General features: G+C 38.8%; 1 protein-coding gene across 1 annotated transcript in view; it reads right to left on the bottom strand.

Annotated features, from left to right (window-relative positions):
• Positions 1–2,135: 2,135 nt before the first annotated feature.
• The window catches only part of LOC125277589 (DNA-dependent protein kinase catalytic subunit-like), a 62,879-nt gene continuing 45,260 nt past the window's right edge, over positions 2,136–19,754 (bottom strand). Inside the window, 34 exon segments of the mRNA XM_048206075.1 lie at positions 2,136–2,795; positions 3,054–3,193; positions 3,406–3,594; positions 3,764–3,965; positions 4,072–4,143; positions 4,280–4,363; positions 4,485–4,568; positions 4,664–4,884; positions 4,968–5,035; positions 5,175–5,382; positions 6,773–6,916; positions 7,090–7,177; positions 7,251–7,462; positions 7,809–7,966; positions 8,146–8,326; positions 9,161–9,345; positions 9,438–9,612; positions 10,589–10,751; positions 10,914–11,016; positions 11,120–11,228; positions 11,447–11,671; positions 12,980–13,168; positions 14,067–14,205; positions 14,283–14,494; positions 14,685–14,864; positions 14,958–15,089; positions 15,171–15,490; positions 15,668–15,845; positions 16,423–16,633; positions 16,779–16,877; positions 18,442–18,615; positions 18,743–18,892; positions 18,980–19,107; positions 19,571–19,679. Of these exon segments, the coding sequence (XP_048062032.1) occupies positions 2,591–2,795; positions 3,054–3,193; positions 3,406–3,594; positions 3,764–3,965; positions 4,072–4,143; positions 4,280–4,363; positions 4,485–4,568; positions 4,664–4,884; positions 4,968–5,035; positions 5,175–5,382; positions 6,773–6,916; positions 7,090–7,177; positions 7,251–7,462; positions 7,809–7,966; positions 8,146–8,326; positions 9,161–9,345; positions 9,438–9,612; positions 10,589–10,751; positions 10,914–11,016; positions 11,120–11,228; positions 11,447–11,671; positions 12,980–13,168; positions 14,067–14,205; positions 14,283–14,494; positions 14,685–14,864; positions 14,958–15,089; positions 15,171–15,490; positions 15,668–15,845; positions 16,423–16,633; positions 16,779–16,877; positions 18,442–18,615; positions 18,743–18,892; positions 18,980–19,107; positions 19,571–19,679 (5,437 nt within the window). The 3' untranslated portion in view covers positions 2,136–2,590.

Genomic DNA, 19,754 nt, shown 5'->3' with positions numbered 1-19,754 from the left:
TGTCCAAGTTTAACTTTTTTTTTACTGAAGAAAATCAGTTTTTCAATAATGTTACATGACATGTCTCCAGAGACCCCGCTTAGAAAATGGACAAAATTCATCCTCAAAATCAGAAACAATGCAGAACACACAGACAGAAATCAAGTGGCACACTTTAAAACATCCACAATGCAAAATGATCACGTGTGCACACACACACACACACACACACACACACAAGCACACAATCCATGTGTTTTATTTGCTCATTTGTTATTGCTATTCAGTTCATTGCATTTTGATGTTCATGTCGTATATTTGTACTCAATATGTAATATAACAGATTTATTTTTTTCAGTCCAAAAAAAAAAAAGCTTAACTTTGACAAAAAGTAATTTTTTATTGTAATAAGTGTTTTTTTTTATAAAATGTAAATATAAATACAACTGCAAAAAAAAAAAAAAAAAAGTGAAAAGATGTCTTTCAGTTGTGGCAAATAGTGGAGCTCTGCAGCCATCTACTGGATAAAGAGATCATTTTTTACTTTTAAAACTACATTTTCCAAAAGATGTGGAAATATCTTACACTAAACCATGTCAAATTATCCATGTTATCTCCATGAATGAAAGTTAGAAATGTGGGTCTTTTATAAAGTGAATTTTACATAAAAAGCTGCTTTTGTATAAAAACAAATATTTAATTTATATAAATTCAAAAATTATAAATTCTCCAAACTGCACAAAATGTTGAGTAAAAACATTGATAAACTGAGTAAAATTACATTTGTTAAATACTTATTTTGTTACAAAATTACATTTTGTTGCCTGGGGTCTCCAGAGACCCCGAACAGCACGAGTGTCGACCCCAAACGAACTGCGCCAGAGGGTTAAACCAGAACATAACCAAAACATAAAGACTTGGCTCAGCTTGCCATGGCATGGCATAAAACATAAAACTTAACCACAGTGGTTACAGGGACAATACTTGACAAAGACTGAGGAAACATGAGGTTAATATATACACAGGGACTATGTGACGTCTCAGTCTCCGCTGTGCGTCTTGTTGGGTGTGTGTGATTTCTTAGGTGCCGTCTGGAGGGGGCGTGGCCGACACACCTGACACTCGTTGGATGCGGAGTTAAATGCCACTGAGACTAGTTGTGCGTTGGCTTTGGTTGAATGGTCGTCTGGTTCCAGCATGGCGCTTGATGGCCTGCGTTACGCTGAGTGTCCTGCCTGGCCCTAAAACGCTTCTTTATTTATATTATATTTATGTCTTTCTTGTGTAAAATAAATGTTTTCTGCAAAGAATTGGCACGTCTGGTCACCTAGCCGGCTGTAACAGACTAATAACTAGACAAGACACACCTGTGCACAATCAAACATAGGACACATGACAAGGGAGAACATGGCAGGATCACATGACACAGACAAGGGAACCACATGGCAAACAGGAAACCTAACAATGAGACACGAAACTACAAAAATAAGACATGAAACATGAACATGAAACAAAACTGTACGTGACAGACAGACACCCCGCTTATTTTTGCTGAGCTGCAAAAATTTTCAAGACACTATTTTCCCATCCTTGAGATGCACCTTTGAACTACGGGGCTTTAATGGGAGCAACACCATGAACGTGTACACTGCATGTAGGCTATAGGCCAATTTTTCTTGATAAAAAGGGTTTATGTGACATTTGAAGTATCAACATATAATTTATGAGCTAAACGGAAAAAGAATGTGTCGACATTTGAGAAATTTTATTTATATAGGCTATATTGCTAAACATTTTGAAGCTCAAAACCTTTTTCTGCAAAAAAATCCTTGGATGGAAACCTGGCAATTGATATGTATAGATGTTTTATTTGATGACTGGATGTCTTTATTGCAGTGTAATGCAAACTGTCAAATGTGTGCTACAATTTTTTTCTTCATAAACATCAGGTCTGTTTAGTGTGATCATTTGACAGTAGCTGTGGTTCTGAAAGCCTTGTCTTCACACTTTGAGAAAAGGTCTACAAAATTTTGAAAAAAAACCCCAAATATATATATAATTTTTTTTCTTGGACTTCATTATGTCACCCACTGTTTGTTTCTGTTGGAAACTTTTTTTTTTTTTCTCGTCGAAACAGAGACCAGGAGACGTTGGGATATCTTTCAAGCAGAAGTTACTCTTTATTGAGAAATATGCTGTGCATCACTGTAGTCATCCAAGTCTAACTAAGGCAGTGTACTTGGTAGGTCATATACATTCAAGGGGGAGGGATACATAGAGTAGAGGTGCAGAAAACCTAAACAAAGCATGCAAATGCAGTGCAGGAAATCAGCCCATTCCCTACATTTCCCAGCCATGATCTAATCAGCATAACTGTGTCATTCAAATGCACAGGTGCTAATCCAATCAGTCTGACAGTATCGCCCATACCTTTACATTATCATTGAGACAAAAGCACAGCTGTATCTTGAGCTTGTCCTGCCATATCTACTTTGAATGTCATTATCTTTACTTCAAAATGTAAAACACAATGTACATAAAGTTTTCAGTTCATATACTACAATACATTGGAACCTAGATATAACATAGTACAAATTTGTAATCCCACATTTCAAATCCACGGTTCCCAGCCTGCCCACACCCTGCCCAATATATTAGGGTCAGTTGCTTGATCGAGCAAGCAATCTACCTGATCTTCAACACTCAGATCCTTTTCATTGTGTCGAGCTCGTATGTTGTGTTGTTCTTCCCCTCGGGCAACAGCCAACATGTCGTTATATGCCGGGGTCTTCTCAAAACCGAGACAAAGCTCCTCACTAGAACATTAACAAATCAACATGGTTGGAAATATCTTTCTGTATAAAATACGACTGGTACATTCTTATTCTGTCCATGAAGAAAACTTTGTTTTTAGTCTTTATAAGAATTAGAAAGAAAAGTATTAATTTAATGCAAGTGGTTGAATGTAATTACAGAGTACAAAGTATCATGATATGCTGCCAATGTAAATGTTTAAAACATATTTGCCAGAAATCCACAAAAATGAGAGTTCAGAGTTCTGCGGTTGGACCTACCTTGTTATAACCGAGGGATTGGCTCCCTCTAGCTTCCTGCGAGCAAAGTCGACCTTCTGTAGAGGGAACCAGTTTATTTCTTTGGTGTTCACACTCTCTGTCCAGGTACCTCCTTTCTTCAGCTGCTTCAGCTCAAAGTTCTGTAACATGAGGAGTAATAATGTGTTGTCTTTCACAATTAGCTTGTCTCTTTGATACTGATTCAGTAATGTCTAAGCTCTTCAGTGGGAAGCTGGAAAATGGAAAATGTGAATCATGTCTACAATGAGGACAGATCACTTTAACGATTATGTTTAGGGCTATGTGGCAATAAGGAAAGCAAGCTATTTGTTTCCGTTTTGAGTTTTTCTACCTTCCAGTCCAGTGAAGGCTCCTTCACGAACACATCCATGGTGTTGAGCAGCAGGTCTGGGCCATCTCTGAAGGCTCGCAGTGAGTGTACCATCACACTCTGGATGAGGCCAGACTCGGCCATGGGTTGCATCAAGTTCACAAACTGCCGAGTCAGTCTAAATGGCATCAGTTCAGGCACTGGGAGGAACTACATGCAACATGTAACAAGTTATTGTCCTTAAATCTAATTGAAACATCAAGTTGAGCTGTTCATCAATATTTTCTCTCTAAATTAGTGCTGTGCTTCGTTCACCTTACAGAATCATTGCACTGTCAGTCAAACGCTAATGAATACTAGACAAAAAAAAAAAAAACACCTGTGTGGCTGATCCAAAAGCATGGCCGAAGTCGATGCCGATCATGCCACCTGTCTCTGTGTTGATCATGAAGTTAGAGAGATGCCGATCACCAATGCCCAGAATCCAGTGACTGATGCAGAGAACAGCATGAGAGCTGCTGAAATGGGACCGTAATGAAAGGAAGGCTTCAGGTGTGGTACTCATCCTTACAAAAGCACGCCTGAAAACAAGCATTCGTGGCATCGTTCATTCCTTTTAGAATTAGGACAAATACCATCAGTGTTACATTTGAACAGTGCATAATTCAGAGAGAAATTATGGCATACTTTAACAAGTCATCAGGCACCATCTGCTCAATTCTCCTAAAGTTGATCACAATGTCCACACGTTTTGCTTTCCTGTAGTGAATCAAATATAAATGCATTGAGAATTCATAATATTTATACAAGGACAAGTAATGTTTTAAAGCCACTGTAGGATACTAAGTCACACTGACCCATGACAGGTGGTCAAATGAGCTGACTGACGACTTACTTGTACAGTTCAGCATATTGTCTAATATTGCCGACCACCTTCCCAGCAACTTTGCTGATCCAGTCATTATAGGACTTTTTGGGGCTAAAATACATTAAAACAAAGTAACACTCGATTCACTCAATGCAGATTACCAGTTGAACTGCAAGGTATGAAGGCAGAAACCTTTTGCTTTATTTGCTGAGGAAAAGGAAAAAATACTCACTTCCTCTGCTCCTGTTCAGTCCTTATGCTGGAGAGGAAGTCGTTCAGAGTGCAAGTGTTCTCCATCCACTCAATCAGGCCGATCCTGTAAATGTCAGCAGACGTTTGTTAACAACCCTAAAAAAACAGTTGAGATCAGGCCAGCACACAAGTCGAGCCAAGAGAAGTCCATCCTAGTACCTGCTGGTGATGGGAATGACCTGGTAAGTGTGAAGTGCCAGGCTCCGCTGAGAACAGGCAGTGTCCTGACTGAGAATCATGTTCATCACACCAAAGAGCTGCTCGATGCGCTGGTCCTGCCGCAGGTCCTCCCCACCCTTCACGAGGAACGGATGATCCCGTTCGTCATCTCCTCGTATGATGATACGCTTCGGCCGTCGAATAGATGTCATAACCTTTACCTAAGGTTGGGAAGATGAACTGTACTACACTGAAAGAATCAAGTCAAAATGACACCTAATAAGAAGAACATTATTCCTCGTACCCTTTCATCGAAACCTGTGATCTTTGCATGGCATTCAGGCAAAGGCTTCGATTTGCCATCATATTGACCTGCAGAGGGAAGACCAGAACCAGATGAACTTTACTAGAACAAACTTTTCTAGAACAGAACTTTACTTGAACTTTAAAGTACTAAGAAACAAATTACATTATTTATGAAAAAGTAAAAGTAAGAAAGTTTTGAACTAACCTGGTACCTCTAGTTCATTTTTGAGCATTTCTGCTTTGAAGCTGCTGAGCCAGGGTGAATATTCCTTCATGTTCCCTGGTTCCTTCTGGAAACCTTTCATGTTGTTCACCATGCTGTCCACCCGCTGAAGGAAATCCTTATCCTTTCGTCTTTCAAACAAGTTGGACCCACCAGCACCAAGCAGCTCCTCCACTTTTTTACTGTATTTCTGTGAGAGGCACATACAGTAAAAATGTAACCGTAGACCAAAGATTTTAAGAAATACAGAGAAACCAGCAGAGGTCTGACTAATTATCTTCAAACAACAGAAGTTATTTAACATCGTTATAAAAAACATCTATTCATCTAAAACATCAAATATTCAGTTTAAGTAGGGCTGTACATTTTTTGGGGAAAAATTCAATGAATACGACTATAAAATAATAATAATTCTTATTTTTATTATGATGATAAGATAAGCAAATAAGAAATATGATTGACTGCTGTAATATTTCACTAAAATAAAAAGAGTATTAATATTTATTACTTTATTTTATAGTACAACTGTAAATTTACAATAACAATATACTAATGGCTGTCTTCATTTCTTTACAAGAAATGTAAATCAGGTTTACAGGTAAGTCATCAAGCTTTTATTTCAGAGGAAAACCGCAGGGAGGTGCTCTCTTGTTGATAAGATCTGGTTTATAAGCACTTCTTTCTACAAGTTTAGGAAAAAAAGTTTCCGCACGTTGCATTCCCAAATGTACGTTATAAAAGACCCGAACTCAGAGCAGATGCAGAGATGAGTTTGTGTGGAGCAGCATTTACTGCCAACCGAGCCACTCTGTGATGCTGAAAATATTGGATAATGAGCTGGATGCATGTAAAAGAATACAGTGCCACGCTTCACTCTTTAATTAAATAGCAGCCTTTGCGATTTGATATTGCAATTTTGGTTTTATTCAATTAATCGTGAAGTCCTAAAGGCCCCGATATACTTCAAGCGGAATTGAAGAACGAACTGATGTGACATCAATTTGAAAAAACGAAGTTTGTTTTGGGAGTTTGGAATGGCTTGCCAAAGTGAACTCTCAGGAAAAGTTCGCTTCAGCTGCAAAACACCTTCGTACTACCATTGGTCAGAGACGATAGCATAATAGGAGGTGTGTGCAGAGGCTCCGCCTTCTTTCATGTGGAACTCTTCTCTGACTCATTTCATCTGTTGAGTCCGTTGAGGTAAGATCTCCGCGGGTGAAAACACGAACACATTGGATAGCCGCTTTATAGTTCAAAATTCTTCATCAGAAGTTGTGCTTCTGATGAAATGAGGCAGTAACACTGTTTCTCTGTTATGATCAGATGCTTTTCTTATGCTTTCTATAAAAAAAAATGTTGTTTTTGTTGTGTTTATTTTGTTACTGAGAGAAAAGCATGCCGTGCAGCACATATTTACATGTTCATCTAACCGTCGCTCTCAGCAGTGTGGGCGGCGTCAGATGTTCGATTACAGTATATCGCCGTTCACGTATTTTGAACTTCGTTTTACCCCTAAACGAAGAATGAAAAAACTTTGAAGTAAATGGGGGCCTTTAATATAAGTACTGTAAGTTGTGAACCTGAATGAAATTTCTCCTGAAAGATCCAAGTCCTGGAGACTTTGAATCACCAAGCCATCCAGTCATGTCCTCGTAGAGCTGCTTCATTTTCTTTCTGTCCATGTTTGGTTTGTCCAGTTGATTCTTCACATCATCCCACCAGTCCTGCCAAACCATTACTTGAGAATCAAAACTACCACAACAGGCTATAAAAATGTCAGAGGCACAAACTGAAACTGCAATCTGTTTGACCAGCTCGAATGGGCCTGACATCTCAAAACTGGCTCAACCAATGGCACTTGAAGTCTGGGGTAAGACTCAATAAAAAGATTCTGTACCTTGAAAAGCATGTCAGGGTTAGTAAGTTGCTGAAGGGCGTCTACAAACTCTTGAATGACGCCACCTTTATCCAGTAATGACTTCAGCCTAGAACAGAAACAACACAGAGTTTTGTCTCTGTATCAGGAAAGCTGAAGTCACTGCACAGACCTTTACATACTTCTCAACAAACTCCCGGTTCCTCTGACCACTCGCAGACTCCTCAAAGGTGTAGCTCTCACTGCTGATCATGTACGGGTAGATGAGTGCTTGTGGATAGCATTCTGCGATCTTCTCTATAACATGCTGAACTGCTGTCGCCTGTGGTTTGTCAAGCAGAGCCATCATTTGATTGATCCAGCCAATCAGCAGCCAGCAAGGCACACTAACAACCTAAAGGGACAAAAAATGAATAATTCCCGAGGAGATGAATGATGTGGTATTGTTGTCGAAATCTTTAGCTTTGCTAAATGTATTACATTTACAAATGACATTTTCTGATTCACCAAAGTAGCTGAGTTTGTTGGTCTTGTTCACTTAGATTGAACTTTTCCCCTAAAATATCTAAATCTGTAACTAGCCATGTAAAAAGAGTTTGCTCAGTGGACACAGTACAGTTCTTCTGGACACTGCGACCCTTTGCATCAGGGTTTATTTGCCATATTATGCTGGTTGACTATACTGTACATGATACTTTAAATCTAAATCTATGAGCTTAGGGCAGCAAATGATCTCACACCTCTCTGACCATCAGGCCCAGGGTTTCTGCGGGGTAGAGTTCTACTAGCTGCAGTAGACGCGGGAACTTGAGCCTGGCCTCATCGGAGTTGAGCTTCAGTGCCTTCAGCATCATCTTCACTACATGTTCAGGCAAGGACTGCAGCTTAGAACTGATTGCTAGAATCAGATATCAAAGGTGTTGTTATAAGCACTTCCATTTAAACTGTAACCCACTACCTGCATGCATGAAATCACGAAAAAAAAAAAAATAAATAAATAAAACTTGTGAGACACTTGTAGTGTGCTCTGTATTTATGAGAGCAGTTGGGTGCTGTACTGGTCCACAGCTTTCTCACCCTCTTCTTTCTGTTCACTCTCTCTTAGTCTTCGGTCACAGAAGTTGGCCAAGGTCATGTAGGCCTCCACAATACCATGTGTGTGCACATGCTGCTGGCTGAAGGACTGCTCTTCCTCTTCTGCCTTGCGTGCAGCACTCCGGAACAACTCCAGAGCCTGCATCTGCAGACCCTCTACCACCTGAGCAGAAAGATTACACCCATGATCATGATCCAAACTGGGGCAAGAAAAACTGACACCTGCAGCTAAAGAGCACGACAAGCACACATGCTGGCATCAAAATGATGGCAAAACTATTCTTCCTCTTGTTTGTTTCTAAATGCCATAGGTAAATGACAGCTTTTTAATGAATCAGTATGTACTAGCATTATTAATTTGTGCACTAACTGTTAGCATAAAAATCCTGATTTCAGACATTGGACAGGTTCAGAAACATTTTTGTTGTTTCACCCATTTAAAAAGGGTGCAATCATTTACACTACAGTTCAAAGGTTTGGGATCAGCAATATATTTAACAATAAATTAAATGTTACTGTTAATGTTAATTCAGCAAGGACATTAAATATTACAAAAAAATAATAAGAAATGTGCCTTGATCACCAAAATCAGCATATTCTAATGAAAGATTTCTGAAAGATCATGTGACACTGAAGACAAAAAATTCAGCTTTGACATCACAAGAATTTAATATATTAAAATTATTATAAATTTATAATAATGTTAATTCTAATATATATAACTAATGAATGCAGATTTAGTGAGTTTAAGAGACTTTTTTTCAAAAACATTAAAAACTCCAAACCCAAACTCGTGTGTATGGTGCTGCTCCTTGCTTTCATATTGAGGACATTAAAACTTACAGATTAAATGTCAAAAATACATGTAAATCATCTTATGTGGAACATGACCAATTCTACAATAAAAATTATTAACAACTGTAATCTTGATTTCAATGATTTTGTGATTTCAATAAGCACTACATGGCAGAAAGCAATGTCTAAATAACTCATTTACCTGGGTGATGGATGAGGCCATTGAAAGTTGCCTAATCTTCCATACTTTATCTTCCCCAAGAGTTTCTAAAGCAGAGGGACTACGATCTGCAGCACTGGCCATGAGGTCATAGGTGGTGCCCAGAAGGATCTTCTGGTCACGAAGTATCCGAGCAGACGAGCCTTCACTCTGTCTCTCAGCATCCGCTGTAAAATACAGTAATGTGTCTATCATGAAACTCGGACTGTGACAAGGGTTGAAACAATGTGTATTTTATATAAGAGGGGATGATTCATACTCAAATGTGGAACAGTCTTGAGCAAAGCATTAATCTTTTCAGCAGATCCAAGGCCAGAACTTTTTTTGTGAGTGAAACGGCTGAAGCTGTGGACCCAGTGGAGCATCCGGGCACCTTCAGTCTTTGCATCACAGTGAAGTTCCTTCAACAGCTTCATTGCCACTGGAAAGTTGTTCTGTCAACAAAATTAACACATTATGTTCTGCTTGTTCTTGATGCTTTGTTGTGATTCTTAAAGGATTAGTTCACCCAAAAATTATAATTCTGTCATTAATTACTCTCCCTCGTGTCGTTCCACACCCGTAAGACCTTCGTTCTTCTTCAGAACACAAATTAAGATATTTTTGATGAAATCTGAGAGACTCGTCCATAGACAGCAATATAATCAACACTTTCAAGGTCCAGAAAGGAACTAAAGACATGGTTAAAAGTCATGTGACTGCAGTGGTTCAACCTTAATGTTATGAAGCGACGAGAATACTTTTTGTGCTCAAAAACAAAACAAAAATAACTTTATTCAGCAATCTCTTCTCTCCTGTCATTATCTTATGCTGTTTACGTCCAGTGCTTCCATGTTTATATCAGAACGCCAGCTCAGTATTGGCCGACGCCTGGTCACGTGATCAGCACGACGCATGCGTGTGAGCCGGCCGATAATGAGTCGGCGTTCTGACGATGAACCTGGAAGCGCTGGACTGTGTTATTTTTGTTTTGTTTTGTTTTTGAGCACAAAAAGTATTCTCGTCGCTTCATAACATTAAGGTTGAACCACTGCAGTCACATGACTGTTTTAACCATGTCTTTAGTTCCTTTCTGGACCTTGAAAGTGTTGATTATATTGCTGTCTATGGACGAGTCATAAACCTCTCGAATTTCAAAAATATTTTCAGAAATATCTTAATTTGTGTTCTGAAGATGAAGGAAGGTCTTACGGGTGTGGAACGACATGAGGGAGAGAAATTAATGACAGAAACTTCAGTTTTGGGTGAACTAACTCCTTATTAGTCACAGTGCAGGGGGTTTAAACATGAACCATTTGATAAGCTTGAATGACTGATGTTGAAAACAATTAGATATCTATTCATTTCCCCCTAAAGAAATAGAAAGTAAACTACTAGGCAGCAACACTGATGTTTGAAAACCCTGAGCACCTGTTTCCATGCACTGTCTGCCATTTGAAGTTTCATGTTGAATTTGCAGCTTTTCACCAGCGCTCCGAGTTCCTCCCCACTCGTTTGCTCCGCACCGTCCACCTCCATGCTGTTTTCAGGGGTGGAAGTCAGCCTCTTCAGAATCTTATCCAAGAAGAAACAACTAAAACACAAAGATGAAAGCATAGATGGGACATTTTTATACCTCCATGATTAAGCTTTACAGCGCTTTTACAGAGTTTTCAATGTGGTGAACCATTTCTCCACTATAACAGAACTGAGATATCTGTATTCCCAGTGAAGTATTGTAATTTAGCAAACTCACCGAGATGTGATGATGTCATCCCAAACATTCATGGGGTCCAGTTTATCATCTGGATAGCAGCTGGTCCATCGTCTGATCATGAACTTGAGAGAATTCACTGAGACTGTGAGCAACAAGATACATTGATAACTTAGTCTGCTGGAAGCCCACAACATGGCTATAAATCCTCAAGCATTCACCAAACCTTACTAAGAACAATTACTCACCTTCTCCAGTGATATAATTCAGGAAGTCTTGGATCTCCGTCAGAGCTTGGACAGACTGTAGCACAGTCAGACGGCTGCGGTTCAGCAGCGGGTCGATACTTGAGTAGTTCTACATAATACCATGTAATGAGGATAGGAAAATCTGGTATGTAAATGTATGCCATTATTTGTTGAAAAAAGGGAAAACTCATTGTTTACAGGATCACAAACTATTCAATGACAAATAGGGACAAACAGAAGCTGTGTGTGTCTGCATGCCTATGTAATATCCTATCTGAAAAATACATACCCTCTGTGAAATAACTGTTAGTTTTTATCGAAACTGACCTGCATGAAGACTTGCATGCAGTTGTTGGCATAGTATTTGGCCCTGTCATAGTCCTCTTGCAGGATATACAGTAGACTCAGTTCCTGACTGTAATGGGTCTCCATGATGATCTTGTGCTCTTCTATCTTCATGGCAGCATTGACAAAGCTGAGCAGATCCAGAGTTCTCTCACCCAGCTGCAACTGCTTCAATGTACTACGCATCATGTACTGCAGATACGTTTCCTTTTAGAGACATAAACAGAAGCAATTACGGTAACACTTTACTTGAAGGGGTGTGCATAAGACTGACATGACACCTTCATAATCATGACATGACACGTGTCATGAATATGAAGGAGGTTTTATGAATGTTTATGACAACTGTCATTAAGTGTCATTCGCTCAATTATGTCATTTTTAATGCAAAGATGACATTGTTTGAGATGTCCGAGTTATGACAACTTGACATAAACCAACACGTCATAACCTGTCAGTGTCTTTGTCATGACAACTTGACATCATTTAGCTTTATGGGTTAACATTACATTAAACTGTCATGTGGTTGGTTTTGACATTGGCTGTCATGAGGCCATTATAATAGTGTTATGAATATGTATCTTGAGCTCAAGTACAGTGGTACAAATTGAACTTGTCATTAAAATGTCATTAAGTGACAAAACTCTGACAAATAATTTTAAACAGTGTCATGACTATTTTTCATTTGTTTTGTTTTTTTGTTTTTTTTTAAGTTTCCTCCAACAGAAGGTCAGATAATAGACAATTTCAAATTTCGTAAAAAAGATGACACTGTTATAAAATAATGGTAACACTTTATTTTAGGGTCTTTTAACTAGTTGCTTATTACTATTAGCATTCATATGGCTAAAATATTGGCTGTTTATTAGTACTTATAAAGCACATATTAATGCCTTATTCTGCATGACCTTATTCTACATTCTTAATCCTACCCAATACCTAAACCTAACAATTAACTATAATAAGCAGTAAATTAAGAGTTTATTGAGGGAAAAGTCATAGATAATCGTTTATATATGTGTTCCCTATACTGAAGTGTTACCAAAATAATGTAATGTAATGTTAACCCATAAAGCTAAGTAGTTTTTTAAGTTTGATAATTAATCTGCTATGTCATGTTTATGACAGGTTATGATGTTTTGCTAATGTCAAGTTGTCATGACAAAGACACTGACAGGTTATGATGTGTTGGTTTATGTCAAGTTGTCATGATAAAGACATCTCAAACAATGTCATCTTTGCATTAAAAATGACATAATTGAGCGAATGACACTTAATGACAGTTGTCATAAACATTCATAAAACCTCCTTCATATTCATGACACGTGTCATGTCAAGATTATGAAGGTGTCATGTCAGTCTTATGCACACCCCTTCAAGTAAAGTGTTACCGCAATGACTGCAGGATATTATATTCTTTAATAAAGGATGAGATTTCAGATGATATGATGATTAGTTACTCCTTGTGATGACACAGCCATGACTGAAACTGCTCAAAATTACTTAAAATCATACCACATAAAATGGTTCTGTCCACATTTTTTCTAGTTTGACGGGCGAGTTGTCATCAATGCTAACTGTGGCACAGTTCTGCAGAGACTTCCAGTCTGTCAGGTGATTATAGGCCTCCAGCGCAGCAGTCTTCCAGAAATCTTTCTCAGTGATTGTGGGCTCTCCATCATTCCAGTCCTCCTTGATCAGAGCCTGAATCAGAACAACACGTCTCAACTGAATTAATAATGTAAGCTATAAAGCACTCTGCACAAAATGGCCAATATTCAACTTCTTTTTGATACATTCAGATACATGTTCTGATATGCAGAATCAGCACCACAGTATAAAAATGGAATATTCATAAATTAGAATCTAATAGGGGTGTCAGAATATACAATTATTTTAGAGGACAGAACAAGACAAAGTTAGCTTGCCATTTTTTGGATTCTGTTAAAAAAACACAGGGTGTTACAGACCCCAATCTGCAGGAGGTGACGATGAATATAAAGTTATTTTTGTACGCTTTTGTAGAGTTATGGTTACAAACTCTCTGCCCGCCTACACTCATATAGCATTATTGATTAAAAATAAATTTCTATATACAGTATATTGCGATAATATTGTTATTGTGAATTCATTTGGCCACTAGAATCATGTAGTGAAAATTTGATATCGTGTCTTATTGTCATGATCACCAGTTGGAGTGCCCTATTTAGCCACCAGAGGGCACTCCAACACGGACTATTGTTCACCACTCAGACTACATTGCCCATAACCCACTTCCCGGACTCATTAGCACTTCATTGCACCCAGCTGTTTTGTATTATGTTATTAGTGTCTGTCTATTTATACTGAGTTTGTTTCTGCTTTTGTTATCGAGGTTTCATTTACAGTCACTGGTTTCTCTGTTCTGTATGGACTGTTCTCTGGATTTTGACCCTGCCTGTATGGATTATGTTTTTGGATTACCCCATTAAAGCTGCACATAGATCTTACCCACATGTCTCTGTGCTTTTGTGACACTTATTCTCTAACAAACATTTAAAATCAATTTAAGCCAGCATGCATATTCCGTTTATCTTTCCATAGTGTGTAAACACATCAATACCTCATTGTAGAGCTTCACAGCTTCAGCATAATCATTCTTTGCCTCCGCTTGCAGGGCCGTGAATGTTATTGACTTTGCACCAATCTTGCCGCTAAAGATTCCCCTGACTACATCATAATCTCCCAAAGACCTGTAAAGTCTACAGGGGAATATGAATCAGTAAAGAACTGATGAACATGGTGAATGCTTCCAACATTTATGAGGGAGTGATCTTACTTGGCGAGGTGAATCCATCTTTCTGTGTCAGATGGCAGCTCTCGATTGCCTCGTGCTCGTTTCGAGGGAGGTTCCTCTGACATTCCGGTGCCATGAAGCAAACTCTCCTCCAGTAACAGGATGCCCATGGGCTGCTGCAGACTGGCGAGACAGCTGGCACTGACAAGAGCGGGCTCAACACCAAGAAGGGCCTTATGATGATAACTCAAATCCTGTAACGTAATGTATAAAATGTGTTTGCATACAGGCAAATAATGCAATTAACAAGCCCAACAGTCTAAATGCAAGATTTCTCATAATCAAGCTCCCTTCAACCTTTTTGAGCTTCCTTCTTGTCTACAGCCTCACTAGCTTAAACACCGAGCCATTGTGTCTTATCTCTTATCACAAGCGTGTACACACCTGCACACAAGAAATGAAAGGGGGGAAGTAGACAGTGCTCATGCTGAGGAGGGTGTTCAGGGTCTGCACTAGATCCTTCAGAATGCTGCTTGATTCATTACTAGACTTGGATTTCTCCATTTCAACCAGCACCCCAGCAAACAGTGAGCTGAACAGCTGCTTCGCCAGTGTGGCATCCCTCTGTAAAACAAAAACTTGGATTCTGTTATCCAGTTAACTACTTTCAAACACATATTGACCATATTGTTAAAATAATCCTGAATCGCAGTGAACCTGTGCCAGAGCCTGTAGTGGGGCGATGAGGCTGCTGTTCTGAATCTGAATATCAGGAAGATCTCCAACCCTATAGCTGCGGTACAGCGTGACCTGAGCATCCTGACGGATCTTCAGATCTGCTCTTCTCTCCTGTACAACACAGAATATAATCATACAAAAAACATAAAAAATGATCATGCAAATGTCTATCCATGTTTAAAAAAGACTTACCCTTTCTGTTCTTTGGGACTGAATTTCTTTCTTGGCGAATTTGATGTTCTCCTTTTCTTTATCCTTTGGAAATCTCCTCCTGAGCCTCAGAATGTCTGCGACATTTGGTGACTGACCTGCACTTCTGTCTGTCTCGTCACCAGCAGCGGTGAGGCGTTTAGAGCCAAACCCTGCACCCGCGGCTCTCCAGGCAGCTTGGGGGCACACTGATTTCTTTTTCTCGAACACCAAGATTGACGATACAGAATCAGATGAAAGGGAATAATCAGCCAGTGTGTCCACACTACTCCCGGTTAACCAGTTATATGCTGAACGGCGTCCTGAAAGAACAGATGTTTATTATTACACAGAAAGATATGGTGAATTGTCATTAGCTATCCTTCAATAAATTTCCCCTCACGTCTTTCCTACACATCTGAGTCTGCAATTACAAAATCCACTGAACAGCACTATATAAGTGAAAGAACTAAAGCTCATTTTATATTTGAATGAGGTACCTGCACCAGGAGCCAGAGTCTGAGAGAACTCCAGGGCCGTCTGTGTGGCTCTGATCTGACCCCTCACTGTGGCTGCCTGGCTTCCTGCAGCCTCTGGACCCTGAGTGGCTTGGGTCTCCATAAACATCGGCGTGAGGACTGTGCTCCGCAAACGCCAGTTAGAGTCAATTGTGTAGTCCTGGAATAGATGAGTAGAACAAAAAACACTGAAATTATTGTCTGCAAAAACAACTTCCATTTGAATTAATCAAATACTAGGTATGATTTAAAGAGGCAGGGAAAATTAGAAACTTTATTTGTATGATGGTTAAACCTGAAATTAATCCTCGAATCACATACGTGCCGAACCGTGGGGCCTGGTTCGTGAGGCATAACCTGATATTGCTGAGTTCAACATGTTCCTGGGTCAACATTTTTGTTGATCCTGGAACAACATTCAAATCAACCAATCAGATTTGAGGGACAGGTTTACAGATTGTCAACTTTAGGCTTAAAATCATGAATTGGTGTCATTCATCTATCATTTCCCTCTGATTTTTGGGATAACTTATGGGTAGGGTGAGGTTTAGGGGTAGGAATAGGGTTAAGACTAAATTTTCAGACTAGAATGTTGTTCCAGGATCAACAAAATATGTTGGCCCAGGAACGCATCTAACTCAGCAATATCATGACGTGCGCTGGCGGTGAGGATCGCGGATCAACCCCTAGCATGTAGATAGGATTTTTGCAATGTTGTAATAAATAACAGGGCTTACCTGGAACTTGCACTCAGAGAGTGGGAACTCAAACATGTTGCGCGTGAAGTCAGGGCTGTGACTCGTCATCTCGAGTAGCAGGTCAGTGGCCAGACTGAGGAACTGTTCTTCAATGCGGGATGAATACAGTGACTTCAGCACGACAAGCATGCGCTCCAGAGTGTCTGCAGGTAAACGGCTCTCATGACTCCAGAAATTGCGCACATAAAGCCTAAAGAGAAATTGCTCTCGGGTTATGTGTTGATATTGATTTGTGAGAAGATTCAAATGTAAAAATGCTAATGCTTTTGCTGTTCAAAAGTGTGAAAAATTTAAGTTTAATTAAAATGATCAAAGCAAGCGTCTAGTCTGCTTACTGTAAGCCATGGTTCTCATCCGTCAGCCCCTGGAGGAGACTCTCCCGAGCTGCCCTGAGCACTTCAACAGAGGTGCTGTCCTGCCTGCTCTCAGAATCACTGCCAACACACCATTATTATATGTGCACCACTGTTCAAACATGTGAGCAGGAATGCATTAACTTAATCAAAAGTAACAGTAGAGACATTTATAATGTGAAAAATAGTTCAAATAAATGTAGTTATCTTGTACTTTCTATTCATCAAAGTATCATGTAAAAATATATCACAGTCTCCACAAAAAATATTAAGTAGTTATCTGTTTTCAACATTGATACCAATCATAAATGTGCATCAAATCATCATATCAGAATGATTTCTGAAGGATCATGTGACACTGAAGACTGGAGTAATGATGCTGAAAATTCAGTAAAAAGTAAAAATTAAAATACATTTATTTTGAAAATAGTTATTTTTTTGAAAACTTTAAATATGTAATATTTCACAATATTACTGTTTTAATGTATGTTTGATTAAATAAATGTAGCCTTGAAGGGGCGTATTACACAAAATTTAGGTCTTAACTTAAGATAAGTTAATTTAGGATTTTTCACAAATTCGTATTACAGAAGCAAATCTGATTTAGGATTCTTATCCTATCTTACAAAATCTCATCTTATCTGTAGTTAGAAAATCTTAAACCGTACCATCGAGTTGTTCGGTAATCAACTGTCAAGCAACCAACGACGTGCGTTTAAACTGCTTCTGAGGGAAACCTGACTTTGGGTAAACCTAAAATCAAAATGGGAAACTATGGCATGCCTTTAATTTCAGTGTGCCAGAGATTGAAATTTTGATCCGTTGTAAAGCTTGTTTTATTCAGCAAGATTTCACCTTCACTCACTAACGAATCTAAGTAAAGAGTGGGCAAAAGTTGCTAAAAATGTGTCTGCTGTTTCTCGTAGTCCATCAAATGTCGTTGCTCTTCTTGTATTATTAATAAATGTAATGCCATTTTCGAAAAAACAAAAACAAACAAACTGATTTTTACTGTTGGATTTCAAAAAGGTTTTAAATTAGGACAGCTTTTAGGATTTTTTGTTGAGTTAGGTTTCTTATCCATAGTAAAGATAATGCACTTAAGAAATGTCATTCTGTAATAGCTTTTGTCCTAAATGAGGTCCTAACTGAAATTGCCATGGTGACCAAACAGATAAGATAGGTGTTATATGCTTGGTTCTTATTGTTAATCACTTTTACAATAAAGAATCTCACAACCGCATTTTTATCAGTGCTTCCACTTTACTTCACATGCTTGTGCATCTCAAAGACGTCACATAAACGCGACTCACAAGTCCACCATACGTGGTCTGTCACATTCTGCTGACCATAAATATAACATATTGTAACAATAGGATTCTAAAGTTCAATCTTTCTGTAATACGCCCCTTGGTGACACAAAAAAAAAAAAAAAAACTTACCGAACCCAAATGTTTGAATGGTAAAGTACATTTCTTTGTGATGAAACAGTAAATGCAAATAACATTCAACTGTAAAACTGTAACTGTAACAAAAACAGGCTAAGAACCACATGGGAATCATCTAGAGAGGAACTGAACAAGAAAAGTCCTTTGTGTGAGATGAACACTGGACTGGATAAGGGGAGGCTTGTAAAGTCAGTTACCTGTAGTTGTCCTGGATCCACATGAGGATGTCATACATTCTCTCTCTGCAGACAGGAGAAGGGTGAGACACAAATGTCGTGACAGTTCCCAAAATCTCCTTTAACTCTTCTGGCTTCAGACATGCCAGGATCTTATGTATGATGTTCAGACAAACAGGCTGTCGGGCATCATCTCTGAAAGACACAGCATGTGACGTGAAGAGGGTTTCTCTCAACTATAATATTTCACTATCACAGCCATAAAACCTGTAATAAGACAAGTAAAACAATGGAGATATGAGCTACTGCAGTATTAACTGACTTGTGGCTCATGATCTGTGAGAAGCCTTTGGTCTGCAGGTGCCGGTAGATTTCAGGGATGACATCAGCACGACTCAGCACACATTCAAGGCAGTGTGTCTTCAACACGTCAGGCAGCTTTGGCAGCAAATCAAAAACATGATTTCTGAATCTGTGGAATATAAAAACAAACATTAGTTACAGACATATGCTTTAGCTTTCATCGGATAAGACTTGATGGAAAAAACGTTGATCTCACCGATCCACCAAAGGTGGGAAGTGTTTGGACACTTTGCTTAGGCAAACAATAAATTTGTCATACACTGCCTTTTTCCACAAATCCAAGAGTTTTGTAAAAGTGATATTCAATAAGGGTCCTTCATTTTGCTACAATAAAAAAAACAAAAAACAAAACAATAGTTGTTAAGTTTACTAGACACTGCTGTCACGTAGTGCTGCTGGAAGGCAGACGAGGAAGACCAGTACAATCCAACAAACTAGTTTAATATATTAAAGATCCAACTGACAGGTGAGCAGGCAGCAACACACACACATAACATAGACAATACTGGACAATGAACTGAACTCAGGCTGGAACTTAAATACACAAAGGTAAATGACAAACAGCGGTGCAGATCATTAGTGTCCATGGTGACTGATGAGTGGCGGTAATGTGGAACAGGGAACACGAGACATGAGTGACAACAAACTGAAAGTCTATGAACAGAACGTAATGGTGACAACTGCAGCATCAAAAGACAACAATAAACTGTAACTAAATAACCCAGATAAAAATGAAAATGTTAATAATATGAAAAAAATGTGAAAAATATTAAACAGCCACACATACATTTTCTTGCTCAGTCATGTACTTCAGGATTAACCCAATGATCTCAGCAGCTGCTGCGTACACCTCCTTACATCTCATCAGTAAGTTGTTGGCCAGTGACTGAAAGTATCTGTAACAAATATTGTGGACAAAACTGGTTTTAATTCAAATTTATAAAAATATACGAATCACATACAGTGCTGCT

Source organism: Megalobrama amblycephala, linkage group LG10 (assembly GCF_018812025.1).
Source record: "Megalobrama amblycephala isolate DHTTF-2021 linkage group LG10, ASM1881202v1, whole genome shotgun sequence".
In the NCBI taxonomy this organism is placed as follows: Eukaryota; Metazoa; Chordata; class Actinopteri; order Cypriniformes; family Xenocyprididae; genus Megalobrama; species Megalobrama amblycephala.
The sequence above is the reverse complement of the archived record's forward strand: the minus strand, read 5'-3'. Positions and strand labels throughout refer to the sequence as shown.